This window comes from Elephas maximus, chromosome 7 (assembly GCF_024166365.1).
Source record: "Elephas maximus indicus isolate mEleMax1 chromosome 7, mEleMax1 primary haplotype, whole genome shotgun sequence".
Lineage (NCBI taxonomy): Eukaryota > Metazoa > Chordata > Mammalia > Proboscidea > Elephantidae > Elephas > Elephas maximus.
In genome coordinates this window covers 46510956-46534005 of record NC_064825.1, presented here as the reverse complement: position 1 = coordinate 46534005, position 23050 = coordinate 46510956, and the positions used below count along the sequence as shown (strand labels likewise).

Below are 23050 nucleotides of genomic sequence, written 5' to 3'. Positions count from 1 at the left end.
ACTATGATGGAAACCCTAGTGGCATAGTGGTTAAGAACTATGGCTGCTAACCAGAGGTCAGCAGTTCAAATCTACCAGGCACTCCTTGTTAACCCTGTGGGGCAGTTCTACTCTGCCCCGTAAGGTCACTATGAGTCAGAATCAGCTCAACGGCAACAGATTTGGTTTGGTTGTTTTTATACTTTGTTACTAAAACTACTTATGAATAAGATGGTTAATGCACTCTGTTGCTAACAGAAAGTTTGGAAGTTCGAGTCCACCCAGAGACATCTTAGAAGAAAGGCCTACTTCTAAAAATCATCCGTTGAAAACCCTATGGAGCACAGTTCTACTCTGGCACACATGGGGTCATCGTGAGTTAGAATGACTCAATGGCATCTGGTTTAATAGTTGTATTATAGAGGTTAAACATGCAGGTAATTTTTCCTACTCTACTCAGGCTTTCAGTAATGTTGTTATTTAGCCTTTGTGGTCAAAAGGAAAATAATTACTTTTCCTTTAAATGGAGTTGTTTGAATTATGAAATTTCATCATAATTCTTTGATTGGCATCCAGAAATCTATAGGCAGAGAGGCATAGATATTCATGTTCTTTGGCTCCTGTTAGAAGCAAAGGCCTGGCAAACTGCTTATGTAAAGGTTACAGCCAAGAAAACCCTATGGAGAAGTTCTCCTCTGCAACACATGAGTTGCCATGAGTTGAGGACCAACTTGACAGCAGTTAACAATAACAACCACAAGAGGCTGAACCTCTGTGAATATTGAACCTGTAGGGAGATTTGTTCTAGTTCATCTCCTTAGAAGACCTCTGTACCCAGCCTACTTTGCCTCTAACTCTACTTGTTTCCCTCTCACAGTCAGGAGATTGGGCCTGCCTGTTTGGTTGTGATTGAGCATTCAGTCATATCTGCAATACTAAATCTGGAATTGTATCCTTCAATCTCTCTCTAGGAAGCACATTTTCAACTGAACACCTCAAGCTTCAACTCCAAAAGGAATCCCTAAATGAGTTGAGGAAAGAGTGCACTGCACAAAGGTAAGAACAACACTGAGAATAATTACTATGGGTATTGAGTTTACTGTGGGGATAAGATTTTGAAACGTAGCATTCTTTCAAAGCTACTGGTATTAATTTGTATTCCACACACCTCAGTGTCACATTTATTTATTCAACAAATATTTATTAAGTACCTACTATGTACTGTGCAGAGTCCCTGGGTGGTGCAAATGATTAAAATATGAGGCTGCTACCCAGTAAGTTGGAGGTTCAAGCTACCCAGAGGCTCCTCAGAAGAAAGGCCAAGTGATCTACTGAAAAATCAGCCATCGAAAATCCAGTGGATCCAGTACAGTTCTACTCTGACGTACCTGGGGTCTTCATGAGTTGGAATTGACTAGATAGCAACTAGTTACTATGTACTGTGCACTGTGGTAGAAGCCAGTTAATGTGAGCTCCCTGTACATGGTCATAGTCAGAAACATGAACCTGTTCTTCCAGTTTCCTAGGCCTAGAACCATGGCTTAATCTTCTCTTCCTTTTGTCTTCTTCATATAGATTAGCTTATAGCTTCTCTGGAAACCCTGGTGGCATAGTGGTTAAGTGCTATGGCTGCTAACCAAAGGGTAGGCAGTTTGAATCCGCCAGGCGCTCCTTGGAAACTCTATGGGGCAGTTCTACTATGTCCTATAGGGTCACTATGAGTCGGAATCGACTCGACGGCACTGGGTTTGGTTTTGGTTTTTTATAGCTTTTCAGATTTATATCTCCTCATTAGTTCATTTGGATTACTTCAACAGCTTCCTGGATTAATTCTCTAACAGCTGTTTCTCCTTTTTTCTGCTTCATCTTCCGTATTGGTATTGGACCTCTCCACTTAAAATACTGTTTTTATGATATCATCTGTCTCCTTAAATCATGATTCTTTTGCTTAACTTTCAAATATTCTTTAATAAATTGGCACTGTATAACTATAGCTTCATTTCATTCTCTCCCTACCATCCATTTAACAAATGCTAATAATTTTTCTCCTTATTCATTATAGCACATGCTCGATTTGTTGTCACTTCTGGCTTTTGCTCATCTTTAGTTATTTTTCCTGGAAAGTCCTCTCATTCTGGATTTTTCCTTAAGAAACCTTAACAACTGAGTATTCAAGAATGTTAGACCTGCAAGGAATTATAGAGATCATCTCATCTAATACTCTCGTTTTGCAGATAGGAAAACAAGGTTCTGGGAGGTTACTACTTGTACAGTTCGTTAGCAAAACCAGGAGTAGATTACATTTAAGTTCTCATTGCTCTTTTCTTTATACTACAACCTTCCCACTCTGCATTGACTTACAGCTTCTCCTAAAATCTTTTTTTTTTTTTTTTTTCTTAAATTGTTAACCCAGTTGAGAAGGTAATTTGTTTTATGGGTATTTTATCTGTTAGTCATGTTTCTTAAATAGTTCAAGAACAGAGCTGGGTCATCTCATTCCTCAATTTTTTTTGTTCTTTTTTACTCTACTGTTTTTTTTTTTTTTTCACATGACTGCAGGGTATTTTTCAGAGATAGTTGTGAGTGAAAGATAGAATACTGTTTTGAGGAGATACCAGATAGATCTTTCCTGAAATCAAATTGGCCTCAGATTAAATAGTGGCTATGTGGCCTTGGTCAGCTTAGTCAGCCTCTCTAAATCTCGATTCCTTGTTTGTAAAAATGGCCAAAATTAACACCAACTTAATAGAATTACTTTAACAATTAAATAAAACCATTTGTAAAGTACCTGGAATGTAGTTGGCACTTAGTCAATGATTATTTGCACCTTCTATATCTCTTATATATCTATATAAGATATATATTGGTTTTATATCTCTTAGTATGGCCCTGAGCATATACAGTGGCCCTCAGCGTATAATTAGTTTGATTGATAGCATTTGGAAATAAGTCAGGACTCATGGTAGCTGTCATTCTTGTCTCTACTTTTGAGTTTCTGTAGCCTATTGTAGACCATTTATTCTTCTTCTGTATTGTTATGTGGACATAAATGTTAGAAAATTAATATTAGCAAGCATGTAAACTTTTTTTTTAATAAATGTGCTTTTCTCTTTCCTTGTTAGAGAACTTTTTTTGAAGACTAATGCTCAGATGACAATTCGATGCAAGCAATTACTATCTGAGCTTTCCTACATTTACCCTATTGATTTGGTAAGTTTTAAATTTTCTGAAAAGACATTTTCAGTTTCAAAAGATGATTTCAGTTCGAAATTTCCTCCCAATGAACAAACCCATTGCTTTAGTCTTAATCAGATGCTCTGTCACAATTCATTCAGAAGCTAATATCTATTTAATAATTAGATTTAGTTGGCCTTAGTTTCCACAGCGTCGTCTTCTTTGTTTTAAAATACCAGTTTGGTGGTGGTATGCGCTCATCTTAATCTAAAAAAATGCCAGATTCTTTATGGTTTCCTTAGGCTCTTTTCAGTCAACCAAATTATCCACTACCATGATTTCTAGTACTTACGGACAGACACGTGCAGTTACATGTGCACTGCTTTTAAAATATAAGCTAATTTATTATATTAATTAGTGCTCCTTAAGCTATTACTGGGGTCACTGTCAGGATGTTGTTTTCAAACCTAGATTCTTAGAAAATGCAAAAAGTAGAACTTCAATAAAACTAATTAGGATTCTTTTTTTTAAGAGAGCCAAATCTACTTTTTGATTGTTATCCTTACTTTCTCTTTAATAAAAATAGACTTAAAAGACTGATTTTCAGAGAAGAAAGCTAACATGATTTGAAGTTACTCAGAGAATCTTATTAAATACACTTTGAATTTTTCATTTATAGATATTAATTGGTCAGAAGACATTCTTATGATAAAATTTTTACATGGTTTTTTCTTTAACATGACTTTTAAATGTTTATGTTATAGAAAATTTCAAGTACATACAAGCATAGAGAAGGTAGTATAATGAATCAACTGTATCACCCAGCTTCAACAATTATGATCATATTTTGAGTCCAGAAAAGTAATATCTGAGTCAACACTGAACTACTGAATTTTTTGAGATTTGACTTAGAATTTCTTTGAGAAATGTGTGTGTGTGTTTATGAATGTATATGAAAGAGCCCTGGTGATGCAGTGCAATTGGCTGCTAACCAAAAGGTCGGTGGTTTGAACCAACCAGCCGCTGTACAGGAGAAAGATGTGGCAGTCTGCTTCCATAAAGATTACACCCTTGGAAACCCGGGGCGACAGTTCTTCTCTGTCTTTTATGGTCACTATGAGTTGTAATCAACTTGACAGCAATGGGTTTATGTATGTATGTATGCATTAACTTCATTCTTTGGTTAAATCCACAGAATGAACATAAGGATTACTTTATATGTGGCGTCAAATTGCCCAATTCTGAGGACTTCCAAGGTACTTTATTTCTTTTTTCTTTCTAAACATTTGTTGTATACAGTATGTGGATATGTTGTTATAGGGGAGAATGTAGTATCTTGAAGTGCTAGTTGCCCAGCACAATGTCCAGACGTCTGTCCTTTCCCAATTTTAATTATGTAGAGTCAGAAACCCTTATGGAAGACTACAAACTATTTGATCTAATCATGGTACAAAAATATTGAATCTTATATTTCAAAGTGTAAAGAAAATAGTTTTTCAATGAGCTTTAAGAAAATCAGACAGTAGGGCTCTTAAGAATGCTAATAATCTCTTTTTTGGTTTGATTTTCATGAAAAATTTATGTGTGGTTGGAGACAAAAGAGCAACAAACATTAAACTGCTCTGTTGTTATTTGGAAGGTCATGTTCCTTTTGACTTGAAAAGTGTTGGAAATTTAATTTGATGACATTCCCACTACTGCAGGTTAAACTTGTGCTGTCGGCTCTCTCCTGTTTTAATTTTTCATTAAAGATATTATAAAATATGATTCATAGTAATTCCTGTGTTTCAAAATATTTTCTTTTTCCTAATCTCTTTACAAATCTTTACAAGTAAATACTTTGTTTAGCATATTTATAAAAAGATTGTTTTTCTTAGCAAAGTAAATTCTTTTGAGTTTCTCCTAGCCTAAACATTGTTTGAGGTCTACTAGATGTCTTTATAGATTATTCCCAAAGCTAGCATATTATGTATTTGAGAAGAAATGCCAGAAGAAAGCATTACTAATTTTAATCAGAACTTTCTTCTATTTTCCTATGAAGAAACTTTTTTTTTATGTTTGTGGTCCTTTAACGCATAGTGGTACCATGAGTCGGAATCAACTCGACAGCAACTAACAGCACCACCACCAACATTTAAGGCTATTTTACTTTATTATCCACTTTGGTCCTTACAACAATCCTCGTAACAAGTAGTTGGGACATTCTGGTGTTCCACGTGTTTGTGAGGGAACTGAGGCAGCATGACACAGGGGGAGAGTGACGAGCCAGGAGAGGGAAAACTGATGTTCAAGTCCTGTTTACCCTGCTATAAACTATATAATTTGGAGCAAGCCATGTAAGCTTTGAGTTGATTCCTTAATCTGTAGTACGAACGTTTGTTTCCTACCTGCCTCACCTGTTTGTTATGAAGATTAATTGAGATATAACATTATCTGGAAAAGCAGACTGCCTTGATGGTTATACAAACTGCAGAGAATGTAAGTGACACCTCCGAGGTCCACATCATAGCCAGTTGTTGTTGTTTTTGTTAGGTTCCGACTCACAGGGACTCTGTGTACAACAGAATGAAACACTGCCCGGTTCTGCACCATCGTCACAATCATTGCTCTGTTTGAGCTCATCATTGCAGCCACTGTGTCAGTCCATCTCATTGAAAGTCTTCCTCTTTTTTGCTGACCCTCTGCTTTACCAAGCATGATTTCCTTCTCCAGGGACTGGTCCCTCTTGATAATGTGCCCAACATACATGAAACAAAGCCTCACCATCCTCGCTTCTAAGGAGCATTCTGGCTGTACTTCTTCCGAGACAAATTTGTTCATTCTTCTGGCAGTCCATGGTATATTCAGTGTTCTTTGTCAGCACCATAATTCAAGTACGTCAGTTCTTCTTCAGCCTTCCTTATTCATTGTCCAGCTTTCGTATGTGAAGCGATTGAAAATGCCATGGCTTGGGTCAGGCGCAGCTTAATCCTCAAAGTGACATCTTTGCTTTTGAATTCTTCCAAGAGGTTTCTGCAGCAGATTTTCCCAGTGCAATGTGTCATTTAATTTCTTGACTGAGGTTTCCTTGGGCATTGATTGTGGATTCAAGTAAAATGAAATCTTCAACAACTTCAGTCTTTTCTCCACTTACCGTGATGTTGCTTATGGGGCCAAATGTGAGGATATTTGTTTTATGTGGAGGTGTAATCCATACTGACAGCTGTAGTCTTTGGTCTTCATCAGGTGGCTTAAGTCCTCTACACTGTGAGCAAGAAAATTGTATCATCTGCATATCGCAGGTTGTTAATGAGTCTTCCTCCAATCCTGATGCCCTGTTCTTCTTCATATGGTCCAGCTTCTTGGGTTATTTGCTCAGCATGCAGGTTGAATAAGTATAGTGAAAGGATACAACCCTTTTGCACACCTTTTCCTGATTTTAAACTACGCAATATCCCCTTGTTCTGTCTGAACGACTATCTTTGGTCTATGTATGGGTTCCTCATGAACACAATGCAATGTTCTGGAATTCCCATTCTTTGCACTGTTATCCATAATTGGTTATGATCCACGCAGTCAAATGCCTTTTCATAGTCAATAAAACACAGGTAAATATCTTTCTGGTGTTCTCTGCTTTCAGACAGGATCTATCTGACATCATCAGGGATACCTCTCATTTCAGGTCCTCTTCTGAATCTGGCTTGAATTTCTGGCAGTTACCTGCAGCTGTGTACTACTGCAGCCGCTTTCGAAAGATTTTTGGCAAAATTTTACTTGTGTGTGATATTAATGATATTGTTTGATGATTCTGTTAGATTCCCTTTCTTTGGAATGGGCACAAATATGGATCTCTTCCAGTCAGTTGGCCAGGTAGCTGTCTTCCAAATTTCTTGGCATAGACAAGTGAATGCTTCCACTGTTGCATCCACTTGTTGAAATATCTCAATTGATATTCTGTCAATTCCTGGAGCCTTTTTTTTTTTTTGCCAATGCCTTCAGTGCAGCTTGGAGTTCAGTACCGTCATTTCTCGATCATATGCTACATCCTGAAGTGGCTAAACATTAACCGGCTCTTTTATATTCTGTGTTCTTTCCATCTTTTGACGTTTCCTGCATTGTTCTATATTTTGCCCATAGAATCCTTCCATATTACAACTTGAGACTTGAATTTTTTCCTTCAGCTTAAAAAATGCTGAGCGTGTTCTTCCCTTTTAGTTTTCTAACTCTAGGTCTTTGCACGTTTCATAACAATACTTTGTCTTCTCGAGCTCCCCTTTGAAATCTTCTCTGCAGCTCTTTCACCTTTCATTTCTTCCCTTCGCTTTAGCTACTCTACGTTCAAGAGCAAGTTTCAGTCTCTTTTGGCATCCATTTTGGTCTTTTCTTTCTTCCTTGTCTTTCTAATGACCTTTTGCTTTCTTCATGTATGATGTCACCCCACAGCTATCTGGTTTTCAGTCACTAGTGTTCACTGTGTCGAATCTAATCTTGAAATGGTCTCTAAATTCAGGGGGAATATACTCAAGGTCATACTTTGGCTCTCAAGGACTTGTTTTAATTTTCTTCAGCTTAAACTTGCTTACGAGCAACCGATGGTCTGGTCCACATTTGCCCCTGGTCTTGTCCTGATTGACGATATTGACCTTCTCCATATTGAGCTTCTCCATTGTCTCTTTCCACAGATGTAGTTGACTTGATTCCTGTGTATTTCATCTGGTGAGGTCCACGTATATTGTCACTGTTTATGTTGTTGAAAAAAGGTGTTTTCAATGAATTGGTCATTGATCTTGCAAGATTCTGTCACATCTCTGGCGTCGTTTCTATCGCCAAGGCCATATTTTCCAACTACCAAGCCTTCTTTGTTTCCAACTTTCACCTTCCAATTACCAGTAATTATCCATGCATCTTGATTGCATGTTTAATCAATTTCAGAGTGCAGAAGTTGGTAAAAATCTTCAGTGTCTTCATCCTTGGCCTTAGTGGTCCTTGTGTAAATTCGAATGATAGTCAGATTAACTGGTCTTCCTTGCAGGCATGTGGATACTTCCCTGTCACTTTCACTGACAGTGTTGTACTTTAGTATAGATTTCGGGATGTTCTTTTTGATGATAAATGCGTTGCCATTGCCCTTTAGTTTGTCGGTGCTGGCGTAGTCGACCATATAATTGTCCGATTCAGAATGACCACTACCAGTCCAGTTCAGTTCACTAATGCCTAGGATATCAATCTTGATGTGTTCCATTTCATTTTTGATGACTTCCAGTTTTCCTAGATTCGTATTTTGTACATTCCATATTCTGATTATTAGTGGATGTTTGCAGCTGTTTCTTCTCATTTTGAGTCATTCTGCATCAGCAGATGAAGGTCCCAAAAGCTTTACTCCATCTGTGTCATTAAAGTCGACTCTACTTTGAGGAGGCAGCTCTTCCCCAGTTGTATTTTGAGCGCCTTCCAACCTGAGGAGCTTATCTTCTGCCACTGTATCAGTGTTCTGCTGCTATTCATAAGGTTTTCACTGGCCAATTTTTTTTTAAGAAGTAGATCATCAGGTCCTTCTTCCTACCTGTCTTAGTCTGAAGGCTCCACTGAAACCCACCTTGCTGGTATTTGAAATACCGGTGGCGTATCTTCCAGCATCACAGCAACATGGAAACCACCACAGTATGACACACTGACAGACACGAGTGGTGGTTGTAGGTAGTAGAGCCTTAGAACTGACGTTACCTTACCTCCACTCCACGTTGTACCATCATATCCTGTCTTCCATTTGCTTTGTAGAACCAATACCAAACCAAACTAAACCCATTGCTGCCGAGTCAGTTCTGACTCATAGCAACCCTGTAGGACAGAGTAGAATTGCCCCATAGGGCTTCCAAGGAGCAGCCAGTGGATTCGAACTGCTGACCTTTTGATTAGCAGCCCAAGCTCTTAACCACTGCTCCACCAGAGCTGTAATGTAGACCCAGTAAAAAAAAAAAAAAAAAAAATTTTTTTTTTTTTTTTTACCATTTATTAGGCTCGTGCTTTTTACTGGACCCTGAGAGTACATTATATGCCTTATCCCTAATCCTCACAAAAACAAAGGAAACCAATAAGGAAGGTGGTACAATCTTCATTTTTTAATGTGTAAATTGAGAGATAAAGCTATTCAGTGACTTATTTGAGGTTACAAAGCTAGATAATGATCTAGCTGGGATTTGTCTGGTTTTCATTGCACAATGCTTCATCCAACTTTGTAAGGTTTAAAACGTGTGTTGATGCCAATTTTAGGCAAAATTGTGGTATCTTGAAGCTCATGACTCATCTTTTTCCTCATTCATTCATTTAACAAACACAAATTATATACCTTGAGCCCTGTGCCAGGTTTTGGAGATACAGAACATTTATTCATTCAAAAAATATTTATTGAACATCTGTATGCCCGTGCTGGGTTTTGAGGATATTACAACGAACAAAGCAAACATGTTCTCTCCCTTCATGGAGCTTATAGCTGATTGAGGAAGACAGTCAATAAACAGGAAAACACGTATTTAATAAAGGAATATGCTGTCATAGAGAATAGTGGTAACCTACTTGGGATTGACTCCATGGCAGCTAACAACGCCCTAGATAAAGCAATCAAAGGAGACCTCTCTGAGAAACACTTAACATTAGATTTGAAGGCTGTAAAGGAGCCAGCCTTGCTACAGTTGGGGGAGGAACATTCCTAGAAAAGGGAGCAGCAAGTACAAAGGCCACGATGGAAGAATGAGTTTGGCGGATCTAAAGAAACTGAGGGTGGGGATATGGGAGAAAAGACCTGCATTTTTTGAGTAAATCATTGAATCTCTCAGAGCTCAATTTCTTCACATGTAAAATGAGATTATATCTACATCTCCAATTCATTTGATAATTGAATGAGATAATATTTGAAAGAACTTTTCATGTAGTAAGCTTGATAAATATACCCGTAAAACTCATGAAAGCCAGAACGTGTGTGAGGCTGAAACCTGTCAGAGAAGGAGAATGCAAATATTTTTTACTAAAACGAGTGATAGAAAAGTGGTAAAACTGTACGCTGTTGAAGCGGAAAACTTGTGAGACCTGGAAAAACAAAGAAGGCAGTCCTATTTGTGGGTCTCACAGGTTTCCCTGTAATTGAAATCAGTTGCAAGAGAAGGAGGGAAGAAGGAAGAAAAGATGGAAGGAAGGAAGCAAAAAAAAAAAAAAAAAACCAGACCTGTGTGGCTGGAGCATAGCGAGCAAGGGGAAGAGCTGTATCAGAGGAGGTGGGAGAGGTCAGCCAGGACCTTGAGGCTATAGAAGGAAGCTTATATTTTATTCTAAGTGGAGTGAGAAACCCCCAAAGGGCTTCAGGAAGGGGGGGGGGAGGTGTGACAGGAGGTGATTTATTGATTTGAAGGGAGGCATTAGGGAAGTAGGAATATCAGTGAGTGCTGGTCTGTGGTGTTTCTTGATTCTATTTATGGTTTCTTTGGAGTGCGTGTTTCCTAGTTGTCATAGCTTTCATAGCTCTCTGCACTTGGCATTCCCAACAAGCTGAATACATTCACCCTACCATTTATTAAGTTACTGTAGCTTTTTAATGCAGTTGCTGAAAATTAAAATTGGAGATAAAATGAAATAAATGTTTAACTTTACTTCAGGGCCATGTGTTAGTTTCCAGGCTGCTAAAACAAGTCACCACAAATTGAGTGGTTTAAAAACCGCAGAATTTTACTCTCTCACAATACTGGGAGCTGGCAGTCCAAAATCAAGATACCAGCAGTCCCTGCTCTCTTTAAAGGCTCTAGGGAAGTATCCTCCCTTGACTCTTCCTAGTTTCTGGTGGTTGCGGGCAATCCTTGGTTATAAATATATCATTCCAGCCTCTGGCTTCGTCTTCACATGACATTCTCCCTGTGTGTCTGTGTCTCTTCTCTTCTTGTAAGGACACCAGTCATATTGGATTAGGGTCCACCCTAATGACTTCATACTAACTTGATTACATCAGCAAATTTCCAAATAAGGTCACATTCACAGGTACTTGGGGTTAGGACTTCAACATATCTTTTCGGGGGTAGGGGGCACAATTCAGTCCATAACAGGCCCTGTTCACTCCCCACGGCTCCTAGGAATCAGAAATTTTTGAAAGCACGTATGGTAGTATTAGACTTTAAAATCTTACGTTAGCATTCTGCAAGGCACTTCCATTTACTAAATGTATTGCCTGCTCTCCATATGTCCTCTACTGTGCCAGGTGCTGAGGATATACAAAGATGATTAAGACATTGATCCTACCTCAATGAGATTACAGTCCATTTGAGGGCATCAGACTCGTAATCAAGTCGATCAAGAAATATTTATTGAATTCATGCTATGTGTTAAGGACTTAGAAGTTTAACTCAAAGAAGTGGGGATCATCAGTTCTATTTGGATAGAATCAGAAGACTTTATAGAGAAGATGGTACCTGAACGGTCTTTCAAGATGAAATAGTTTTCCCCTGACTAAAGAAGGGCAAGAGGACATTTTAGGTTGGGTGATCAGAAATAAAGAAACATGAACTATCATGCACAATCCTGTCACATTTATTACTTTATTTTTTTTAAAAAACAAGGAAACTGAGACTCAGATTAGTTAAGTTTTCCAGAGGCATATCAGTCGCGGCAGAGCTAAAATCATCCTTTGTCTGTTTGATTCTGAGATCCATATTATGACTGTCATATCCCAGTTTTTTTCCTTGTTTTGAATGCCCTCTACCAAACTTCTGACAACTTTTTAGTGTTCTGTAGCAGCTGCATTCTGGTTATTCTATAATATTCACGATACTTTGCTGGCATAGTCTTTATATTCCATGTTTGGCAAACTTCACCATAGTGGTCCAACTTTTCTTGTCCTTTTCTAAATGGGTAAGTTATTGTTAGAGTATGCCAAGGATACCTGGACGCAACCAGAGAAAGTTGTCCAGTGAAGAATATTCTTCCAAGTTCATTGACCGACACATTTGGCTTAAAAAAAAAAAAGTGTATGCGTGTGTATTTTTAAGTAATCCATAACATGAGAGCCTTTTGTGGTAATGAGACCCAGATTTCCTTCTGTGTCTGTATCCCTTTATGCAGGCATGATTTCTTGGAAAGGAGAGCCCATATGTCAAACAGTGTCTCATTGAGAACAAGGAATGATTCAATCCATAGATGCTGTGGCAGTGATTAGAATCTTAAATATTTTGTCCTGTCTGGATCAGTGGGTGCTTGGTTCCTTATCAAATCAGCTGCCTCAGTGATTGGGAAGGCAGGATGGTAAGAGCTTTTAGATCACTTATTGTACTTGGATGCATTTGAATATTAATAGTTTTCCAACATACAAATCAAAGGGACATTTGAATTAATTTATGGTGTTTTAAATGGCCATTGTGTGTTTGTGGGATTTATTGTCATAAAAATTACACAAAAGCTGCAGCCCTGAGTGGCAACCTATATTCAAAACATAAATTAAAAAAATATTTATTATGAGGAAACTTTGGGTTTTTGTTTTGTCTTTAAACTTCTTAAAACATTGTTAGAAGTAGGATCTTTTTCACTTACCTGAGTCTTATAGTTCATTCGTGTTTTTCCCTGCCCCTTCCCACCCCCCCCAACTTCTTCTCGCCAACAAAATTATCTGTGACCTTTTAACCCCCAGAGTAGCATAAGGAACACAAACCCCTGCTCTGCATTAAAAAAAAAAAAAAAAAAAAAAAAAAAAATTAGGTGTTAGGAACGTCATCAATGCTTACTGGAAAAGCACACCCCAGAGAGCCAGGTTTTGGCTTTGGCAGGTAAAAAGTCTTTCAGATCTCAGAATGCTGGAAACCTTAAACCTTTTGGCTTTTTAGCTAAAGTGATTGGCAACAGAATGTGACATGTGAGGTTGCATGGCCAGCAATAGCCATAATTAACCACATGAGCTCACATTTTCCCACTGGAGGTTCAGTGGTCTTGGGGTGATGAAAGTGACTTCCCTACCAGGAGGTGGTTTTCCTTTTGAGGGTGTTGGAATACCCTTGGGCCCTGTAATGTTTCACCCGTGGTCCTTTTAAAATGCTTTTTAATATAAAGCCTCAATATTGGAAATCCAACACCACCGTGTTTAATAGTGAGGCTATGACTGAGCACTGTGGCCTAGAGTGGGAAACTATCTAGGATTTTTAATTGGTGGAGCAGGGAGTCTTATGTTGACTGTGAATAACCTGAATCAAAGCTGAACTCCAATATTATCCAATTTTCAGTTTTTTGCTATTTCTTTTTGGTTTCTGATTTCCATGTGCAGGCTTCTTTCAGAGATGCATTTTTATCTTTAAATCAAAATAAAATTGTTTTGATCATTGGGGGAGGTGATGTTAGAAGACCAATTTTTGCTCTTTGAAATAGAGATGTGGATGTATCATCAAAATAAGCAAATATAGTTTTATAGTATCACTTCTTTAGTAATATGGAGAAAAAGGTAGATGTGTGAGTGCTTAGCATTAGAAAGATTTTTAAAAATATAGCTCGCATTTGACCCGTTTGGAATGCTAATTATGAGGCCTGTTGCTGCTTTCTGGAAGTTTTCAAATCCTTTTCTGTCAGGTCATATAGGAAAGGAGAAGCTTAGTATAAAGCACATACAGGAGGTACAAACTGTAAGCACCTCTCCATCTTCCCTCTCCCCTCAAACGAAAGTTCTTGAAGACTAAGTCCTTTTACTGTTAGGAATATTTTGAATTTGATAAGCCCTATTCTTTACAGAAAGCAGGAGGCAGGATTCAGCAACCTCTGAAGGAAGTAACAGTCCCAGCTGTGACTCCAGGGATAGATAGGGAGCTGGGTTGTAGACATAATTCTCCCGCTTGTTTTGTCACTCATGATTTCTATTTATGTGGCTTTGACCAAGCCATTTATACCCCCTTAAATCTCATTTGCCTCATCTCTAAATTTATAGGGTCAGATTCAGTGACTTCTAAGGTTTCTCTTAGCTTTAACATTATATGATGATGAATTTATAAGAGATCTTAATGTAAAGTACTTTTAGTCCCAAAGGTAGTATAATTTACAGGTTTCAATAGAAATAAAATGTTGTAGCAGTACTTAAGGTACTTGGGTGGAACTTGGGGCAAGAGTACATGTTCTCTAAAGATAATTAGGACTCTAGTCATTTAGGGCCTGACTCGGCAGTTATTTGAAGTGAATGCTGTTTGATTTTTCATGAGTTTGTAGTCTGTTTACCAACAGGAGACATTAGTTGAGAGCCTATTCTCTGTCAAGCATGTTACAAATCACAGAGGACTCACCGACTTTGTCATATGTTCTTTGCCCTTACTAAAACAGTATAAAGAAACTAAGGTATTACACATGTGTTATATGCTTGAGACATTCTAGTTTCCCAAGTTATAACATTATGTATTCCACAGTCAAGTTCTGAGACAGTATGGTAGAATGGTTAAGGACAGAGTCTTTGGCGTCGGGCCAACCTATTTACTAGTTGTATTGTTTTGGACAAGTTCCTTAACCTCTTTGAGCCTTAGTTTCTTCATCTGTAAAATGAATGAAATAGCATATATAAGGTGCCCAGTTTAGTAACTGTTGGTGAATTAGTAACTGTCACATATAAAGTACTGTGGACAATTCCTGGCAGAATAAAAGTTTTAAAGGTTACCAGCTTTTATAGAATGATCAAAGAGAAATCAAGGGTGTTCTATAGTAGTCAAGGATGGAGAATTCACTGAGGAAGGGATGGCTGTAGTGATATTCCTGCCATAAAAAGTTAGGGCTTAGACAAGCAGGTACAAATATATAAGAGGAATTTAAAAAATACTACCCTCAGAAGCGGGAAATAGTCCAGCCAAGGTCATCTTGATCATTTCAGCCCTTCTCTGTCCAGCTAGGGTATTACAGATCACATGTTAAATTTTTTTGAGCAAGAGAGGAAAGAGAAAGTGTGTGTTGGGGGGCGGGGTGGGTGGGTGAGTGTGTGCGCGCAAGTGCACGTACACTGTAGAATATTTTGGGAGTACTGTATATACCAAGCAGTTAATTTTTCCTTTCTCCCAGGGAAAGCTGAAAACTTTTTGTCTCATTACTCACAATTGTGAGTACCTGAATGATCACTTGTCACCCGGTAGGTGGTGGCAGAAATCTGAATGGGGATTTTGAAGTGTAATTATCTGTGGCTTCTTAGAAGCTGCATGTTCTGTCTGTTAGGGTACATACATTCTTCCCGAGAGTTGCCTCCACCTAAATTGCATGAATAGGAAACATTTTTCCTCTTATCCTTTCTCAAACTTCATAAACTTAGTTATGCAAATTGTCTTTACCAATATCAAGAGCATACCCCATAAAGAGGTGTTATGCTATTTCGCTTCACTTCAGAATTGATAGTGTTGTACCGTATTGCCTAGAAAGCTGTTAATGAATAAAATGTATAATGCGTATATAGTGCATTATGTTTAAACCCCCAAAACTGGTTTTCACATCATGTGATAGACTCATTATTTGTCCCTTTAAAAATGCTGAGGAGAAAGAAATAGATATTTAAACGTTCTAGAAACTTTTTCTTAAGATATATATCAAATGTTCATCACATCACATTAGTTACTGGGAAATAATTTTGAAATCTAGTAGGTGCAATTCCAAGGCTTGTTAATGTGCTTAGATTTGTATAAAATTCATATATAATTCGATAAGTGATTAATATTTTATTTACCATTTATTTCTTATAAAACCTCTTTTTAAAATTTATTATCTCATAGTTACATGTATAAGTTAAATAATTGTTTTCTTCTCTGCTTGTAATTTACAGCAAAAGATGATGGAAGCATTGCTGTTGCCCTTGGTTACACTGCACATTTGGTCTCCATGATTTCCTTTTTCCTACAAGTGCCCCTCAGATATCCTATAGTTCATAAGGGATCTAGATCAACAATCAAAGATAATATTAATGACAAGCTGACTGAAAAGGAAAGAGAGTAAGTATCTTTTTTCATGCTTTTAACATCAAGCCAATATGAAACGTGAGATATTAAAAATATAAAATATGGCCTAAGTTGTAGCAATTTTATTTAACCTTTGTGCTACATTCTTTTAAATAGAATGTAGTCATTCATTTAGATTTTAGTTGTTCATCTTCGTTGCTTCCAAAAATTACTCATGATAGCAAAATTGACTCATTTAAGTCTAATTTGCTTTCTTTTCACCTTTTTGGAACACATATACTCTACAAATATTCATGTAGTACTTGCTACCTGCTAGTCCACAAGTGAACAAACCAGGAAATGGGAAAAAGGTTTGTCTTGGATATCTAGTGCTGCCGTAACAGAAATACTACAAGTGGATGACATTAACAAAGAGAAATTTATTTGCTCACAGTAAAGTAGGCTAAAAGTCCAAATTCAGGGCATCCACTCCAGGGGAAGGCTTTCTCTCTCTGTCAGCTCTGGAGGAAGGTCCTTGTCCTCAATCTTCCCCTGGTCGAGGGGAGCTTCTCAGGCTCAGGGACCCCAGGTCCAAAGGATTTGGTCTGCTCCTGGTGCTGCTTTCTTGGTGGTATGAGGTCCCCAGTGTCTCTGCATGCTTCTTTCTTTTATATCTGAAGAGATTGCCTCAAGACACAATCCAATCTTGAAGTGGAATTTACTAGAAATCAATAATAAAATCCCCAACTATGTGTATATTAAACAATATACTTATAACCTATAGGTCAAGGAAGAAACCATAATGTAAATTTAAAATTATTTTTAATTGAATGATAATGAGAATATAGTTATCAAAACTTGTGAGGTGCAGCTAAATCTGTGGTCAGAGGGAAGTGTATACCCTTAAGTGCATATATTTGGAAATGCTGGTGGCGTAGTGGTTAAGAGCTGTGGCTGCTAACCAAAAAGTCGGCAGTTCAAGCCCACCAGGTGTTCCTTAGAAACCCTATGTGGCAGTTCTACTCTGTCCTATAGGGCCACTATGAGTCAGAATCGACTCGACGGCAGCAGGTTTTTCTTAAGTGCACATATTGGAATAATAGGAAGATTTAAAAATTAATCAATTAAGTGTCCATCTGAAGAAACCAGAAAAAGAACAGTAAGCTAAGCCCTAGGCAAGTAGAAGGAAGGAAATAATAAAGAAAATACCAAAACCAAACCAAACCCGTTGCTGTTGAGTCGATTCTGACTCATAGTGACTCTATAGAACAGAGTAGAACTACCCCATAGAGCTTCCAAGGGGCAACTGATGGATTTGAACTGCCGACATTTTGGTTAGCAGCTGCAGCACTTAACCACTATGCCACCAGGGTTTCCAGTAAACATAATAGCAAACATTAAATGGAGAGCTGTACAATGGAAAAAATAATAAAAGTAGAAGTCATAGTCATTGAAACAACTAGAAAAAGCCCGTAGGAGGACTAATTTAGAAACAGAAGAGAGAAGAAGAAATTACCAGTATGAGGAATGAAAAAAAAAAAAGACTTCACTACACATATAAAAAAAACTACTACCCACTACTGTCGAGCTGATTTTGACTCACAGCGACCCTACAGTACAGAGTAGAACTGCCCCATAGAGTTTCCATGTCTGTAAATCTTTACAGAAGCAGACTGCCACAGAACGGTCTTTCTTTCTGCCACAGAGGGGCTGGTGAGTTCAAACCACCAACCTTTTGGTTTACAGCTGAGTGTTTTAACCACTGTACCACCAGGGCTTCCTTCACTACAGATATATACTTATAAAAAGATATGCTAATAAATTTGAAAATTCAAATGAACAGGCTAGACTTCTAGAAAATAAAACTTTCCAAAACTGATCCATGAGTGATTGGAGTTTACAAAATACTGCATTTTGCTAAAGGGAAGTGGATGTAGAGTATTCTATGTTAAGTTATTCTCGACCCTGACTGGTGGTGCAGTGGTTAAAGTGTGTGGCTGCTAACCAGAAGGTCGCTGGTTGGAACCTACCAGCCTCTCTGCAGGAGGAAGATGTGACAGTCTGCTTCCATAAAGATTATTAGCTTTGGAAACCCTGTGGGGCAGTTTTACTCTGTCCTGCAGGGTAGCTATCTAAGTCATCTAGTGCTGCTATAACAGAAATACTGCAAATGGATGGCTTAAACAAAGAGAAATTTATTTTCTCACAGTCTAGTAAGGTAGAAGTACAAATTCAGGGCATCAGCTTCAGGGGAAGACTTTCTCTCTCTGTTGGCTCTGGAGGAAGGTCCTTCTCATCAATCTTCCCCTGGACTAGGAGCTTCTTCACACAGGAACCCCGGGTCCAAAGGACGGGCTGTGCTTCTGGCACTGCTTTCTTGGTGGTATGAGGTCCTCATGTCTCTACCTACTTCCCTCTTCTATATTTCAAAAGAGATTGGCTTAAGACTCTATCTAATCTTGTAGATATCTCATCAATATAACTGCTACTAATCCATCTCATTACATCATAGTGATAGGATTTACAACACATAGGGAAATCACATCAGATGACAAAATGGTAGACAATCATACAATACTGGGAATCATGACCTAACCAAGTTGACAGATATTTTGAAGGGGGCACAATTCAATTCATGACAGTCGCTATGAGTGGAAATGGTCTCGGCAGCAACAAGTTTCAGGTTTTATGGCTGTACATTAGAGTCAACATGGGAGCCTTTAAAAATAAGTTTCTGGCCCCCAGATTTCTAGTCTCTCCTCCAGAGATTCTGATTCCATTAGTAAAAGAAAAATAAATAGGGGTAAGTAATTGGTTTTTTCTTAAAAGCTCATCAAGCAATTCTAATACACGGTCAGGTTTGTGAACCACTGTTCTAGGTCATGAGAGTGTTGTGTTCATGGTTGTAAATAAATGAACTACCCCCCAACATATTCAGGAAATTGCAAGCAATTCAGTATCACTGTAGTTCAGGAGGCAAAGTGGAGTGTAGAAAGAGAAAGGGCAGGAGAGGTAGGCAGCAGTGGACGAATGTAGCATTGTATCTGGTAGAACCGTTATTCTCAGCTTAGGGGTGAAGGCAGCTAGCACATGTACAGTTTAAATAAATCAGTGCCTTTTCCAAAAGCATTGATTAATGTATAATCCAAGTTTTTTTTTTTTTTTCAAATTCAAAGGAATTTAAACAGAGCCTGAAATTTATGTTTGACAACAGGGAATATAGATTTTATATTTTGAGATGAAATTCACATAACATAAACTTAATAATTTTAAAGTTACAAGTCAGTGGCATTTAGTACAATCACAATGTTGGGCAACCACCCCCTCTATCAAGTCACAAAAGAGTTTCATCACCCCCCCCCCAAAGAAAACCTTATACCTGTTAAGAAGTCACTTCCTACTCTCCAGTCACCCCAGGCTCTGGCAACCACCAATCTGCTTTTTGTCTCTGGATTTACCTCTTGTGGCTATTTCATATAAATAGAATCATAAATATGTAGCCTTTGTGTCTGGTTTCTTACATTTAGTATGTTTTTGAGGTGCATCTACATGGTAGCATGTATCAGTACTTCATTCCTTTTTATGGCTATGTAATATTCTATTGTATGTATATACCATATCCTGTTTATCCATTCACCTGTTGATGGATATTTGAATTGTTTCCACCTCTTCGCTATTATGACTAGTGCTGCCATGAACATCCTTGTACGAGTATTTGTTGGAGTACCTGTTTTCAGTTATTTGGGTATATACTTAGGAGTAGAATTGCTGGGTTATATGGTAATTCTCTGTTTAACTTTTTGAGGAACCACCAAACTGTTTTCTACAGAGTCTGCACCGTTTTACGTTCCCCCGAGCAATGGATGAGGTTTCCAGTTTCTTCACATCCTCATCAACACTGGCTGTTTTTTGTTTTTCTGATCATAGCCATCCTAGTGGGGGTGTTGTTGTTGCTAGGTGCCATTGGATCAGTTCTGACTCATAGGGACAACTATGTACAACTGAACAAAACACTGCCCAGTCCTGTGCCATCCTCAAAATCATTGTTATACTTGAGCCCATTGTTGCAGCCAATGTGTCAGTCCATGTCATTGAGGGTCTGCCTCTTTTTCGCTGACCCTCTACTAAGTGTGATGTCCTTCTCCAGGGACTGATCCATCCTGATAACATGTCCAAAGTATGTGAGATACAGTCTCGCCATCTTTGCATCTAAGGAGCAATCAGGCTGCACTTCTTCCAAGACAGATTTGTTCATTCTTCTGGCAGTCCATGGTATATATTCAGTATTCTTCACCAATGCCATAATTCAAAGGTATCAATTCTTCTTTGGTATTCTTTATTCATCGTCCAGCTTTTGCATGCATGTGAAGTGAGGTTCCACATATTCCATCCCAAGTCTGTCTTAAGCCATCCCCCAAACCACCTCCAGTTTGCAGCCAGAAAAGTCTTCCCAAAGGTAGGCCTGACCATGTCATTCTGATTAAAACCTGCCAGTGGCTTCTCTTGCTTCCAAATCCATCCTGTTTCTGGGCTGGCTTATAGCCCTTGGCAGTCTGGCTCCTGCCTTCCCTCCCAGTTTCACCCTGCCCTCCAGCCATGCTGAACTTCCTCCAGCTCCCCAAGGCACCTTACTTCCCCTTGCCTCCAGCGTTTTGCACAAACTGTTCTCTCAACCTGAAATGCCTTTTACCTACTCCCTACCACCAGAGCCTGATTCCTCTCTGTCTTTTAAAGAGTTATTTCAGGTCCTCAGATAATTCTTCCTTGATCTCACTTTCCTTCAGGCTGTTAGGTGCCTTCTCTGAGCTTCCACAGTCCCCTGCTTCCTTCCAGCCCCCCAAAAAACCAAACCCGTCTCTGTGGAGTCGTTTCCAACTCACAGCGACCCTATAGGACAGGGTAGAACTACCCCATAGAGTTTCCGAGGAGCCCCTGGTAAATTCAAACTGCCTACCTTTCTCGACGGCACTGGGTGGGTTTTACCTTATGGTTAGCAGCTGTAGCTCTTAACCATTATGCCACCAGGGTTTCCCTTTCCAGCCCAGCACTGATCTTTTGGCAGGCCTCCAGTAGGGGTGAAGTGGTATCTAATTGTTCTTTTGATTTGCAATTCCCTGATGACTAATGGAACTAACCAAAAGGTTGGCAGTTGGAATCCACCAGGAGCTCCTTGGAAACTCTGTGGGGCAGTTCTGCTCTGTCCTCTAGGGTCACGATAAGTTGAGATCTCCTTGACAGCAACAGGTTTGGTTAATGACTAATGGGAGCCCTGGTGGCACAGTGGTTAAGAGCTTGGCTGCTAACCCAAAGGTCGGAAGTTCAAACCCACCAGCCACTCCTTGGAAACCCTACAGGGCAATTCTACTCTGTTCTGTAGGGTTGCTATGAGTCTGAATCAACTCAACTGCATCAGGTTTGATTTTTTGGTTTATTGACTAATGATGTTGAGCATCTTTTCATGTGCTTGTGTATGAAAGCCCTTTGCCCTTTTTTTTTTTTTTCTTTCTGTGCTTTAGGTTGAAGTTTACAGGTCTAGTTAGTTTCTCATACAAAAATTTATACACACATTGTTACGTGACCCTAGTTGCTATCTCTATAATGTGACCTCACATTCCTCCTTTCCGCTCTGCATTTCCTGTGTCCATTCAACCAGCTCTTATCTCTTTCCGCCTTCTCTTCTAGCCTTCAGACAGGAGCTGCCCAATCTTATGTATCTGCTAGAACTAAGAAGCATACTCTCCATGAGTGTCATTTTATGTCTTATAGTTCAGTCTATCCTTTGTCTGAAGAGTTGGCTTTGGGGATGGTTTTAGTTCTTGGTTAACAGAGTGTCCAGGGCCCATGTTTTCTGGGGTTCCTCCAGACTCAACCAGACCACTAAGTCTGGTCTTTTTACTAGAATTTGAGTTCTGCACTCCGCTTTTCTCCTGCACCATCAGGGGCTCTGTTGGTCTTCCCTGTCAGGGTAGTCATTGATGGTAGCCGGCCTCTGCCCATGTTTTAATTGGGCTGTTTGGGTGGTTCTTCTTTTTGTTGTTGAGTTATAAGATTTCTTTATATAGTAATAGATACTAGACCTTTGTCAGATAAGTGTGAAATAGGGGTCCAACTTCATTCTGCTGCATATGGAGATCTAGTTACCCCAGCACTACCTGTTGAAGAGGCTTCTTTCCCCATTACTGGTCATGTCACACTTGTTGAAAATCAAATGACCATAGATGTATGGACTTATTTTTGGACTCTCTGTTCTACTGGTCTATATGTCTGTCCTTATGCCAGTTTTGACTGTTTTGACTACTGTAACTTTGTAGTAAGTTTTGAAATCAGGAAGTTTGTGTCATCTTCCAACTTTGTTTTTCTCTTTCAAAATTGTTTTGACTGTTTGGGGTTCTTGCAGTTCTACTTAGCCAGGAAGTTCAGAGCTCTACATTAGTCTTTACCTCTGGTTGTGCAGAGTCTAGGGATCAGCCACCAAAGGTGAACACTTATGATCTTTTCAGGTATTTTCTTAGCTTGTGTGTGGCTTGGAAACCCTGGTGGCGTAGTGGTTAAGTGCTATAGCTGCTAACCAAGAGGTGGCAGTTCAAATCCGCCAGGTGCTCCTTGGAAACTTTATGGAGCAGTTCTACTCTGTCCTATAGGGCCGCTATGAATCGGAATCGACTCGACGGCCATGGGTTTGGTTTTGGTTTGTGACTTTTAAAATTCCCCAGTATGTACAAACACTTTTGAATGCCCTCGTTTCCCAAAGAAATTCTCCCTAGCTTTATTTCCAGACTTTTGGCATTGTGTTGTTTGCCTCAATTGTAACCTTTTGCTCCAGGCAGCAGTGGGTCCTTCATTTGCCTTACTGTGTTTTCAAGAAATGCTCTCTGAGTGTCTGCTTTTCTTCCCTGAGTTAAGTGAAACAAAGGCAAGCACCTGTGTCAGTTCTTCAGGTATCCCCCAAGACCGGTTAGAACAGACAACTATAATCCTTTGTGGACAAGGTCTGCTCTAGAACCAGGATC

At 38.9% G+C, this 23050-nt stretch overlaps 1 protein-coding gene across 4 annotated transcripts in view; it reads left to right on the top strand.

The window, feature by feature from the left end:
• UVRAG (UV radiation resistance associated) overlaps window positions 1-23050 on the top strand; it is a 295560-nt gene that overhangs the window by 149457 nt on the left and 123053 nt on the right. For all 4 annotated transcript variants that reach the window (XM_049889784.1, XM_049889786.1, XM_049889787.1 and 1 more), the window contains exons 9-12: window positions 951-1035; window positions 3102-3189; window positions 4349-4409; window positions 15929-16094. In XM_049889784.1, coding sequence (XP_049745741.1) covers window positions 951-1035; window positions 3102-3189; window positions 4349-4409; window positions 15929-16094 — 400 coding nt within the window. The remainder of the gene's footprint in view (window positions 1-950; window positions 1036-3101; window positions 3190-4348; window positions 4410-15928; window positions 16095-23050) is intronic.